The sequence below is a fragment of the Sprattus sprattus genome (genome assembly GCF_963457725.1).
Source record: "Sprattus sprattus genome assembly, chromosome: 1".
Lineage (NCBI taxonomy): Eukaryota > Metazoa > Chordata > Actinopteri > Clupeiformes > Clupeidae > Sprattus > Sprattus sprattus.
Window position 1 is genome coordinate 30,334,160 of NC_137920.1, and position 12,077 is coordinate 30,346,236.

A 12,077-nucleotide genomic window follows, 5' to 3' on the forward strand; every position below is an offset into this window, starting at 1 on the left:
GTTGATAATGGGCAACCTCTTGAATGAAAAGGACTTTTAAAAATCAGAGCCAATCGGAGTCCGGCTTCATCTCCGCTGTGCGTCGCTTTAACTTGTGCATCGGACCTGCTTGGCTCAACAACGCGTCCGAAACTGATTGCTCCTTCAGAGCGGCCTCCGTACGCACTCACGCCTCTGCTGGGGTCCCAGAGACAGGCGAGCACAGTGACCAATCCAGAGGCGCTCTTAACCGAAGGCGGGCACTGTGCCGCCACTCCAACCAATGAAAAGCAAAAACAAGAGCAATTTAGAAGACAGGAGACAGGACTTTCCGCGTGACTTTGGCTTTTAGAAGCAATCAGGTTGGTAATGTTTCCTCTTTTCCTGAAGAGTTTGTAATACAATGATCGTGGTGCAAACGACAACGTCGAGCTCAATACTGTTATCTGGCAAGGCAATGTTTTCTTCGATAAACACATTATACATTCCTATAGGCAAACAAATTACTAGATCATGTCATTTTCATAAATATTCCTGTAAAATAGTCGAGATGTGATGAGATGTAGACTGAAGGACAAAGTCAAGTTGTTTAAATGAATTCAGGGTTAAGCATCCCCACCAACTGTTGCTCTTCTGAGAGGGTTGTCTGGCCTAATCTAGGTTTCATGTGGGCTAGGGAAAATGCTTTCTCTGATCATTTCACTAGTCTATCATGTATGACGTAACATGCAATATTTAAAAAAAAAAAAATGTAATTTAAGGTAATTTCAAACTTAAGTCTAGCCATACAGTAGACAGATGCTATAGCCACACAACCCGTTGCTATATTTACTTTTATTACAGCCAATTCTTTTTAAATGGTGTTTTGTGCTGCACCTTAGACCATGTGGGGGTCTTTGACAGTGTTTTTACAATTCATCTCATGCCCCTCTTAATAAAACACCCGGCCTCCACCTTACTTTGGTTAAGAAATGACATTGTGCAACACAATTAACAAGCTCAACAAGACTCAAACTCATAAATATACAGATTTATTAGCAAAACAATCAGGCAATTGAGATACATCTTAGACACCATAATTGCTAACCCGTAGTTACTTCCTACAGCTTGATTGGCTTCTGCTGAATACTGAGACTCATTTACAGGACTAAACGGCAGCACTGAGAAAAAGAACAACTGATTAAACAGACAGGGTACCTGTCTTAACATGGTTATTTGACTAGCGCTAATTAGATTGACATGTTACACTGGATCGTTAAAAACAAGGCTTTTTAAATGAAATAAAAAATATGTCATTTTCACATTAATTGTTCAGAATTTCTGACAATGCAACAGATGCACGTTAATTGCATCCCATTCAATTCCATCCCACCCAATTCAATTCCAAAGCTAGCAAGTGCAAGTATCCTGACAAATTCCTATAGCTTACAAACAAATCATGATAAAGACATGGACCTTTTTTTGTCTGTTTCCATTTCTTTTTTCTCAGTATTTCCATGATCATGGTGTCAACCCCTGAGACCCTTGAGGTTCACTGCTCTACAACCAACTACTGCTTGAGCAGTCTGCAAGAACAAGATGTTCTGCCTGGTGTAATTTATTTGGCAAACTGCATCAAGTTGACAGTCTATGGTGATGCCTTGGTGTAGCCTTTGGTAAACATATGAACATTCCCGAACAAACTTTCTAAAACTTATGCTAGTTTGGTTAAAGTCAGAATAATATGATTTTGTATCAGAAATCTCAAAGTTTTGATTTCAGCATGGTATGTAAATCAATAACAGTGAAATCAAGTGATTTTGCTGTCTCCCCTCTTCAATTCCAGTGCGGTCTCTCACTTGCAGCATGACTCTTGTGCACCACAGCACCCCCCTGTGTTCGGAGAGAGGGTTGCACTCCCTAGCTGCTCCACCAGTTCAAAAGGATTTGAGGACACAGCCTGAGGGACAGACAATAATAGTACATCAGTGGAGCACAAACCCCATTATGATTTGCGATACGCTAAAGTATGCCTCAGTCTCCACATATAACAGAGATGAGTCCCTTCATAAAGAGTTCTTGTCTGTTTGAAGGCTGTTGGCCATTTAGCACCTTGGTTTTTAGACCTCTGGTTTTGTTCAAATAGGGTACTATGTGGTATCCTGTGCAAGCCATGAAGGAGACTATAAGGCATGGGATTATTCACAGCACTAATAAACGGTGATACATGAATTTGGGAATTACAGAACACACAGGAAACCTCCCACGCCGCACACACACACACACACACACACACAGATATAAAAAGGTTATAAATAGGACAAAACAAGATGTTCTCATTCTCATTCCAGTCATTCAAATCTTCAAGTGGTCGGATATTTGTTGACATGTCCTACAATTCCACACATATACAAAGTTGTTTTTTGAATAACAATCCCTAAGCAGGGCATTTTTTAGATTCCATTTGGTTGTTGTGCCCCGTTTCTTAATTTACCTCAGATAACACTTCAGACTAATGTTAGAAGGATGTACTACGCCTCTCAGCTTAGACGTGTGAATCTTTGAGCACTTTGTGGCAGATTTCAACCATTTCGTCACAGAGAATTACTACTAGGAAACCTGGAGGAGTAGTAAACACATTTTTCTGTGATCAGAAGAGCTCCACAGAGAGACCAAGGGTGATGGAGTAAAATGATCTCCTCACCTAGATGCCTGTTTTCAGGAATTTACCCCAGCTATAGATCAATGAATGGACGAGACAAAAATCAACCCAGCATGTTTGTTGGTAGTTATAAATAAACCCTTAAACCATGCTTTTCTTTTGTGAGGAGGATTCAGTGACCATGAACACTGATAAGGACGAATCCTTTGGTTGTATGGGGCGTGCATTCCTCTCTATCCAAGGTCCCCTGTGGCCTCGCACAGACACAGTTGTTGAATCTAACCGCACAGGACATCACTTAAGACATGTCTAACTGCACAGGACATCACTAAAGACACGTATAACCGAACAGGACATCACTAAAGACACGTAATACCGTACAGGACATGACTAACGACACGTTTAACCACACAGTACATGACTAAAGACACATTAAACCACACAGGACATGGCTAAAGACATGTATAACCACAGAGGACATGGCTAAATACACCTCTAACCGCACAGGACATGACTCAAGACACATACTGCATAACCGCACAGGACATGACTAAAGACAAGTCTAACCACAGAGGACATGGCTAAAGACATGTATAACCGCACATTTAGGTATTTAAGTTCATATTGATTAATTTCCCTTCCTGTGTTGCTTAGAAAGGCTTTTGAGTAGCACATAGCAAATGATTGTGGACACACTGAGTAGAAAAGGCCTTGAAAGATGTGAAGTACTTTCTTAGCAAAAGGTTCCTAAGTTCATCCCCACAGAAAAACAAATAAAGGTTCCACTTTAAGCCATTCCTGTCAAGTAAGGTTATTTGTTTACATGTGAAAAAACCCTCTCCTCTACGAATGTAAATACTATTGATATGATTTATAAAATGTATAATTTTATTTAAAAAACATAGATGAATGCTACCTGAGGCTTGGCACAGCAGGGGCTGCGGGGAGCTCCGGGAGGCTGGAAGGTGAACTCCGAAGCGAACCTGGAGGACCTCAGGATGTTGGCCAGCTCTGCACTCACCTCCATCACCTCATCCACCTGTGTGGAGAGAGGGGGGCGGGGTGGGGTTAGGGGTGGAGTACAGACGAGAGCTCAACAGTCCTTACCATCTTAACAACAGTCCTACACTAACAGTCCTACATTTCTGCACGTAAACCAGACAGAAATGTTTAAACTCAGGTTTCCCCTCTTTCCCCACTTTCCCCACTCTTTCCCCAGACGTTCAAAGGTAGAGTCCGCAATTCTAATCCCATAAACTTTAAAGTCGAATTCTGCAAATTTCTCCTGACGGTCATGGAATGGAAGCACGGAAGGGAGGGGTGTCATTTGTGCCGATTCAGACAAAATATAAACGACCTTGTTATACAAGCTGTAAAGGCAAGGCTTGGGCAGCACACCTCGGCTGAAACTCTTTCCTGTCTGCTGGCGAAGGATGGTTGCTGTCCACATTTCAACCGTTTGATCTTTACGTTTCGATTGATTGTCCTGAAAATGTTCACAATTAATTTTGTGTTTTTCTTTCATTTTTGCAGGGTATTCCAATCCGGTACACAGAAAGACATAAGGCATATTCTGGATGACAAGTGGGAAAGACACTTGTGTTTATCTGACCTATCTGATCAAAATGAATTTGAGGATGGTACCAAAACTAGTTGCCTATAACCCATACCTAAAAAAGTGTCAAATTGTTGCATAGTGTTACTTTAATTACACGGAAATGTATGCATTGTCATTGTCATGAGCCCTGTAACACACAGCTACCCAAGTGGGCAGTAATACGGACGAAGAGTAGAAGATCAGTTTGCCGCTAAAATGCACCAACCTGAGTCAGCATAGAACTGTGCCTACAAGAATGTTCATGTAGTAGATCAGCTCCTGTGAATAGTGAGACTTTAGGACGAACCTTGAAAGTATGTTGAGCGTCAAACTCCAGAGTTTCCTCTGAACCTGTGATGCCCCCGTCATATATGACCAAGCATTTCTCTTCAGAAGAAGGTTTTGGCACTCTGAAGAGGCGGTACGTGGCTGAGACAAATTTATAACCATCTGAAAGAGTGACAGGAAACTTTTATGAGTCTAAGTTAACTACGCATTCCAAAAGGTTGGTCCCAGTGTTTCAGGCATGCTTGCGTGTTTCCATTTCTTCCAGCCCAGAGCTTATAAACACATGAACACACAGAACTTATGAACCATGCCAAACCACTTACGCTAACATGCTTATATGCTTGTATGTGTAAGGCCAAGAGATCAAACAGATCTTACCCAGCAGTTTCTCCAGCTCTGGATTCTCCACAGTGATGACACTGGCAGTGACCAGTCGGGGTGTGCTGAAGCCCACGTTGTGAGCCAATTGAATGAGGTCTTCCCACCACAGCGCTCCACCTAGACACTCCCCTTCAGGTAGAAATACAGATACAGATAGAGATGGAGAGTTGGCCTACATTACCATTTGGGGCCAGAATGTCCACTTTCTATGGCCAGTTACTCATGCTGGGAGGTTCATGCTAACACTAACATGCTTACAATGCTAGGCTAACACCTCTCCTCCTACTACTTAAAAAGAAATTACACACAAGGCTTTGGAATGCTTTAGTCTGATTGGTCGATTAAGGCAACGGATGATCAGTTATTTCTGAAGACTTAACTTAATAGTTCCAACGTCATATAATGTGGTGTGTCAAACAATCCTTTATTGATCCGATATGAAGTAATTGATTTGTTTAGTAGGTCGCTATGTAATAACTGCCTTCCAATCAGCGTGTTATTATGCAATAACGACCAGCTGGCTGTGTGTTATCTATTGCTTATCATCTCTTACCCCACAACACTTTATGAGACATCACATCTTCAGGCAGTCTGCTGCTGCTGTACACATCACTGAAGTATAGCTCCCCTCCATCCTAACAGATAAGAGCACGTTTGTTCAATAAGCACCTCCATCCTAACAGATAAGAGCACGTTTGTTCAATAAGCACCAATGGAAAATGTATTGTTTAAGACCTAATCCTCCTTGTCTTTCTTGCAGAGTGCTATTTGCAATGCTATTGATCACACTGTCTCCATAAGAACAATAAATACACAGCGACATACAATGCTGAGTGTGCGCTGCAAACTGTACACAGCAGCATTTCATCAATATTAAAGACCACTTTACTTTCAGCACACGATAAGCCTCCTTCAAAACCTTTGTCTTGTCCGGGGAGAGATTAACCACACAGTTTGATCTGAGATGAAAGAGTTAATACAAAAAAAAAGTCATCATGCATTTTCAGTCAAAAATAAAACAAAACAATGTACAAAACAAGAAAAATAATGACAAATGTAACGGAACAGTGTCAGAATACTATTAAGAAAAAGTAATGAAAAAGCCTTACATCACGATATCGTAGAAGCCCTCCTGCAGGCCAGCCTCCTGCAGAGCCTCGATGTACCCTTGAACAAAGTCCACATTAGGCTTTTTATAGCCAAACATCTCCATGTGGTAATCTATGTACTTGCGAGCCACTGCAAGCTGCAAAACAGAAGATTAGCTGTCAATAACTTGGCTATTAATGATTGCTTTCCAGACAATGGACAGCTAGCTCCCATAAATAACCTCTAAACTGCACAAGAAGCAGCCCTTTTCACATTTTCTCTTACATTTCCCACCAAAAATAAAATAACATAGAACTGAGGATGGAGCCGTTTTCCTCACTTAAGATACAGAAATAAAAAAAGGGGATTTTTATTGAATCAGTTGAAACTGTTCCCTTGCGGGAAACATGCATGTGATCAAAATATCACCCAACATCCTTTCAGTGGCTTTGCATCCCCACCTGATCCTCGGTCATGTCGATCCCTGTGATGTGGCCTGTCTCTCCCACCAGCTGGCTCAGCATATAGCAGTCACGGCCGCTCCCACAGCCCAGGTCCAGGACCCGGCAGGCCTCCATGCTCTCGGGGACCACCAGGCCACAGCCATAGTACCTGCAGCCAGGGCAGAGGCAGGAGTGGATTACCGAACGGGCCTTTTAGGGCCCAGGGGCCTCTGCGTGAAGTCGCTGTTATTAACTATTAAGTGTACCTGTGCTGTGTGCGCTGTAAATCCTGTTGAGGTACAGGTGAATTTAGTTATTGTGCAAAAAAAATGTCATTACATTTTTAGTAATGTTTTGTGAGCGCACAAGAATCTTTTCACAGCCATAGTACCTGCAGCTAGGGCAGAGGGCCTTGACATGGGGACACTTGGAGGGACAACAAGTGAGAACTTCAGAACACCGGCCTAGAGTATCCACTCATAAACAGGCTACCGGCGTGATTGGTGCAATTCTAGAAACAAACATTTGTGTGATTTACTAACGTTACAGTCTTGCCTGATGGAGACCTGAGGGTCAAAATTGGGTTTGTAGGCTGTTCCAAAACGTAACGTTTTTTTTATGAAAGTTACCCTAGAAAAAAAACACTGTTCCATAATGCAATGTTACCATAACAAGAAACAAAAGTTTTACTGACTAGTAATAAAACACTAACCAGAAACTTAGGACTCGCCAGTTTAATCCACACATGAGTACAGGTGAACCTGTTTATAACCATGGGAATGGGACAATCACACCCTTTGTTTGCATTATAAACGTATAGAGTGATAGAAGCATGAAAGACATGCATAGGTTATAATATAGATCGGCTTACCTGGATGTGACGTCAGGGTGGACCCCTGCTAAGGCTTTTCTGACGTAGGCAGGAATAGGCTTGGCAGAAGGGACACAGGCATTGGTCTTCAGGTCGGAGCTACTCTGCAGTCTCTTGCCATAGTATTCCTAGTTTGGGAGATAACTGTCATGATAACAAGCTACTGTCAACCTTCAACATTTGATAGGTGTTACCAGTGTGGAACATAAGTCCTTCATTGACCGAGTCACGTTTCACCATAAGAGCCTATTACAGTTTTTCTCAGTTGTTAACCCACAAAAAGTGAAAATTCGGCAAAATTTGCACAACCTTCACTTCATGTACCAATCGCTCGACCCAATTTGGCACTACTTCACACTCCCTTATCTGCATTACACTCTGATTTTTCTTCTTATCACTCTGATGTCAATAACACAATTATTACCTTGTTGTCAAACTCTACACAAATGTACAGCTGTTGCACACATTTCTCAAGTAAAAACTCAAAGTATCAACCTACAACACACTAATCATTCAGGTCTGTTGAGCAATTTGCAATGAGGACTGCAGCATAAAAGTGCCTTGAGCCTCTGTTTTGTTTGGTAAACAATGGAGAACTTTGAAGAGATCGACAACCAGAGAAGGAGAGGGATAAGAGTGAGAGGAGGAGGAAGAGGAAGACAAGAAGGAAGGGGACAAGGGGGTGGAGGAGAAGGAGGAGGAGAGAAGGAGGTAGAAGGAGGTAGAGGAGTAGGAGGAGGTGGTCATCTCTAATGAGATTTGGGCCGCTGTAATAGACAATGTGCTTAACCATGGTTTGAGTATGAGGGAGGCTGGCCAGAGGGTCCAACCAAATCTCAGCCGCTTCACAGCCATCATTAGAACCTTCAGGATGGAGAACAGGTACGAAATCTATTTGCCTTGTGTTCTGTAATACTGAATATCAATAGAATACAGTGTGATCATTGTATTTGTATTTTGCAGGACTGAAAGAGAACCACACCGTGGAGGAAGAACACACACACACACACTGCTGAACAGGAGACTGAAATTGTAAATATGTTCTGTGAGAACAACATGCATATTTGTGTGCTGTTTTATGTTTGACTATAAAAAAAAGTAGGACTACACTGAGACATTTTACAAAAGGAGAAATGACTCATTCTCCAGAGTCATTGTCATATGGTGTGTTCCATTTCGATGATTGTGTTTTTAATTAAGCACTTCAGTGTGTTGTAAATGCTTGGTAGTGTGCAGCAAATGCTTAGTTGTGTGTACTCAATGAATGTGTGTGTGTGTGTGTGTGTGTGTGTGTGTGTGTGTGTGTGTGTGTGTGTGTGTGTGTGTGTGTGTGTGTGTGTGTGTGTGTGTGTGTGTGTGTGTGTGTGTGTGTGTGCGGTTTTCAGTTTTCTGTGGGCAGTTTTGAGAAAGCCATCATTGCTTTGAAAAACGTGTGTTAACAATTGTGAAAAAATGTAATACCATGAACCTCTGAGTTAGAAATTACATGGATGGGAAACATTGTATTCCTTAATATCCACGCCCAGTTACACTAAAGATGATGGTGCGTCCGAGAGTGGACCAGAGGTGCCGACCAAAGTCCACCCGCTTGGTATCTGTGACGACGTAGTTAACTTGAATGTAGACATGCTATAGGATTTTCTGCATTTACAACTACAAATGTTGTGTCAAAAATAGTACATTCTTCTCACCAGGTCCACAGCACGTTTACAAAGTTAATAATTCAATATTTAGCCCTATGTCCTAAATGTCTAACATGTGTAACTTACCTTTACATCACTGTGGATTGAATCGTATGGCTTGCTAATGGAATAAACAACAAGAACTATTTAGAGCACTCACTTTATCATGTTATTTACTACTTGTCCGTGTTAGCTTTATGTCTAGAAAAAGGACACGGCAAAACACATGTCAAGCTGCGGATTCATCTGCATTTACCATGACTTCTTATCCAGATTGTTAGCCATCTTCTGTCAACTGTAAATTGTAATGTGCTTCGACCAAAAGCGGAGCAGTTAAGAACCCCGATGCAACAGCGTGAAAATATCACACACGCTTGACCTGTCATGAAATTCACGGAAGCTCCTTGCTATTTTGCAATAAAAGTCAGTTAGAATATTCTCCTCAGTATGCAGATAGCTCAGTTTGCATGAATTGACTATGAAACGAAGACAAAGTCATAGTCTGAGGGGGAAAAAAAAGTTGAGACACGTAAACTCAGACTGAGCTGTAGAGGAATTAAACTGCATATCAGTGTGAAGCAGGATTTTGATACTGTAAAAAGTCGTTCTTAGGCACTACATAAAAGTTGTCGCATAAAAACAATGTCGCACACTAAACACACAAGTAATGGTTAAGTGGCGCTGCCAAAGGGGATGATGAATTATAGTGGTTTGGCAGCTGGCATGTCAAAAAGTGTACCTTTATTTTGACAATACGGTAGTCGTGACGTATATGACTGCCATCATCACCACCATGAGGCTCCAGCCACAAGGGGGCTGCTAATGATAGTCAAGTTGACGTGCAGGACTGAAAACATGTTAACGTGATAACGGGCTTTACTGTACTTTGCATGTTAAATTAAGCCTGGACAGCAACAAGCCTTTTCAACATTCAATCAACGGCAGACATTGGGTACATCATGGACATAGATAGACTATTAATTTAGACTTAAATGTCTTTTTATTTAACATTGTTACATTCTTTTTGGCGATAAGTTTGTCTGAATACAAAACAGTCTGAGTGCGGATAGTCATACAGATACACCACACAACCTTACTGATGTATGAACATGTGCATCTTCGTCTTTCAAAAAAGTAGAATAAAAGAGAGCAAATGTAGATATTTTCCTTTTTTTTTTCAATGCAATAAACCGAAGTACAATATCTGACATTTCAATTGAGGCTTTAGGCTTTATCTACAAAACTAATACAACACAATACTTTTCTGTTGAACAAATGAAAGGAAGTAATTTATAAATCATCATACATACATGATTGGGCCAAGATACCTTTAACAATAATAGTATCTATAATTGCAAAGAAAAAAAGTGGTTCAGAAGCTTATATTGACATTATACATAACAACAAAGGCAGTTCTGCTTTAATCACCGATTATTTCTATACAACACTATAAATGTTAAGCATGTATAGACAACATCTGACTCAGATGCGATAACGTAATCAAAATCAAGCTAAAAGTTTTTTTCTGTAATACTACAGACATTAGACCTGGAGAACTGCATTTCAAAAGCACAACAAGCATACAGACATCACCGCATCTTTTTTTGGAAATCCAATTCAAATGTGAAGTCACAAGATGGAGGTTCAGCTGGAGGTGATGATAATGAAGAGGATGGAGATGGTCATGGCAATGACCACTGACCATAAGGAAATACTCCATTTTGCCGAAGCATACTGTATACATACTCATAGTTTCCCAATCAAAACAACCTAATACTGGTTGCCATGCTGAGTGGAAATGCAGAACTGCACAAGGTAAAAGTGAGTATTTGTACCTTGGTCAGGCCATTTTGGAGAACAGACACGTGTTTCTTCATCTTATTTAGGCTGTCAGATGTGTGGTTCTTTGTGGTGTACAAAGAATCTGGGATGGTGGATGAGTCTGACAAGGTGGGTGTAACGCAATCCCAGTTTTACTGAATCATCATCATCATCATCATCATCATCACCTTCTGCATCCCCCATCGCCTCCTACTCCTCATCACGACAGATGTGTTCAAGTGATATCGGTGGTAGCCTACAATAAAATCTCAAACATGGTTCAATGTCAGACCATTCTGGTTCAGAAAGGACCGTTATTGCAGTGTCGACCTGAGATACTCCAACACCCCCACATCTTACAGTACAGCCCTGGACCTCCATCGCCAGACATTCCCACCTGGAAATGGTCTGTCAAAAACACTGCAAATCTTATAGCAATGTTTGACAGGGGCCAGCAACTACCCATACGGAAAAGCTCTGTAAAAAAAACAGTTTGGAATCACACCTGTCATGTACAATACTTGCATGATACATCTGTGGGGAAGAGCTTGCATATACATTTCATACGAAAATGTCACAATGCCTTTCGACATTCAAGGTATTTCATATTTTTTTTCTAGGTTACTATGTATGAAATGGGTCATAATTATGTGTGTTAACACACTGTTGTCTTATATACTACATAGAAATGAACATATGAATTTTACAGAATTTTCCCCATATGGGATATCTTCACGCAAAAGCACTGTGAGCGCTTTTTCAAGTGGCAATGTGGCTGAGTAAGCACTTAAGCTGAACCACAAATGCACTTCATCAGTGGTGTACAAAATGTCTTCACAGAGACGTCCTTGTACAAACTGTGATGAGACACGCTTAATGAGGGTCCCACCAAGGGTTAAGACTGTACAGATATTTTCAGTGACACAGAGGAGGACAAAGGAAAGAAATGTAAGTGGACTCATTCAGTTGAAAACAAAACAAGTAAGTGCAAAACAGGAATTGTGTTGTAGTCGCTTTGGTTAACGTGTGTGTTCTCTTAATTTATATACTGTATAATAAAAAATGAAAATAAATAAACATCACCTTCTTTTGGTGTCTGGTGTTTGGTGTGTAATGAAATAAAAAGCACCTGTTGTGCAAAAAGTGACGACACACAGCTTTGGACTACATCTGCAAAAAAGGCACTTGTCTTATGGTAGGCTGACTTGTGCTGGACAACCCCCCGCCCCCCCTCCCACACTCACACACACACACACACAAACCCCCCAATAAAGTGGACTGAACA

The 12,077-nt window shown here is 41.1% G+C and overlaps 1 protein-coding gene across 1 annotated transcript; it reads right to left on the reverse strand.

The window, feature by feature from the left end:
- Positions 1 to 1,709: 1,709 nt before the first annotated feature.
- Positions 1,710 to 9,314, reverse strand: as3mt (arsenite methyltransferase). The gene is made up of 11 exons (XM_080834291.1): positions 9,228 to 9,314; positions 9,059 to 9,092; positions 7,290 to 7,417; positions 6,437 to 6,587; positions 5,996 to 6,132; positions 5,776 to 5,845; positions 5,440 to 5,521; positions 4,884 to 5,015; positions 4,525 to 4,667; positions 3,537 to 3,659; positions 1,710 to 1,918 (listed from the first exon to the last, which is right to left on the reverse strand). The coding sequence occupies exons 1-11, from the start codon at positions 9,254 to 9,256 to the stop codon at positions 1,814 to 1,816; spliced, it is 1,134 nt and encodes a 377-aa protein (XP_080690417.1). The 5' UTR covers positions 9,257 to 9,314; the 3' UTR covers positions 1,710 to 1,813.
- Between the last annotated feature and the right edge of the window lie 2,763 nt (positions 9,315 to 12,077).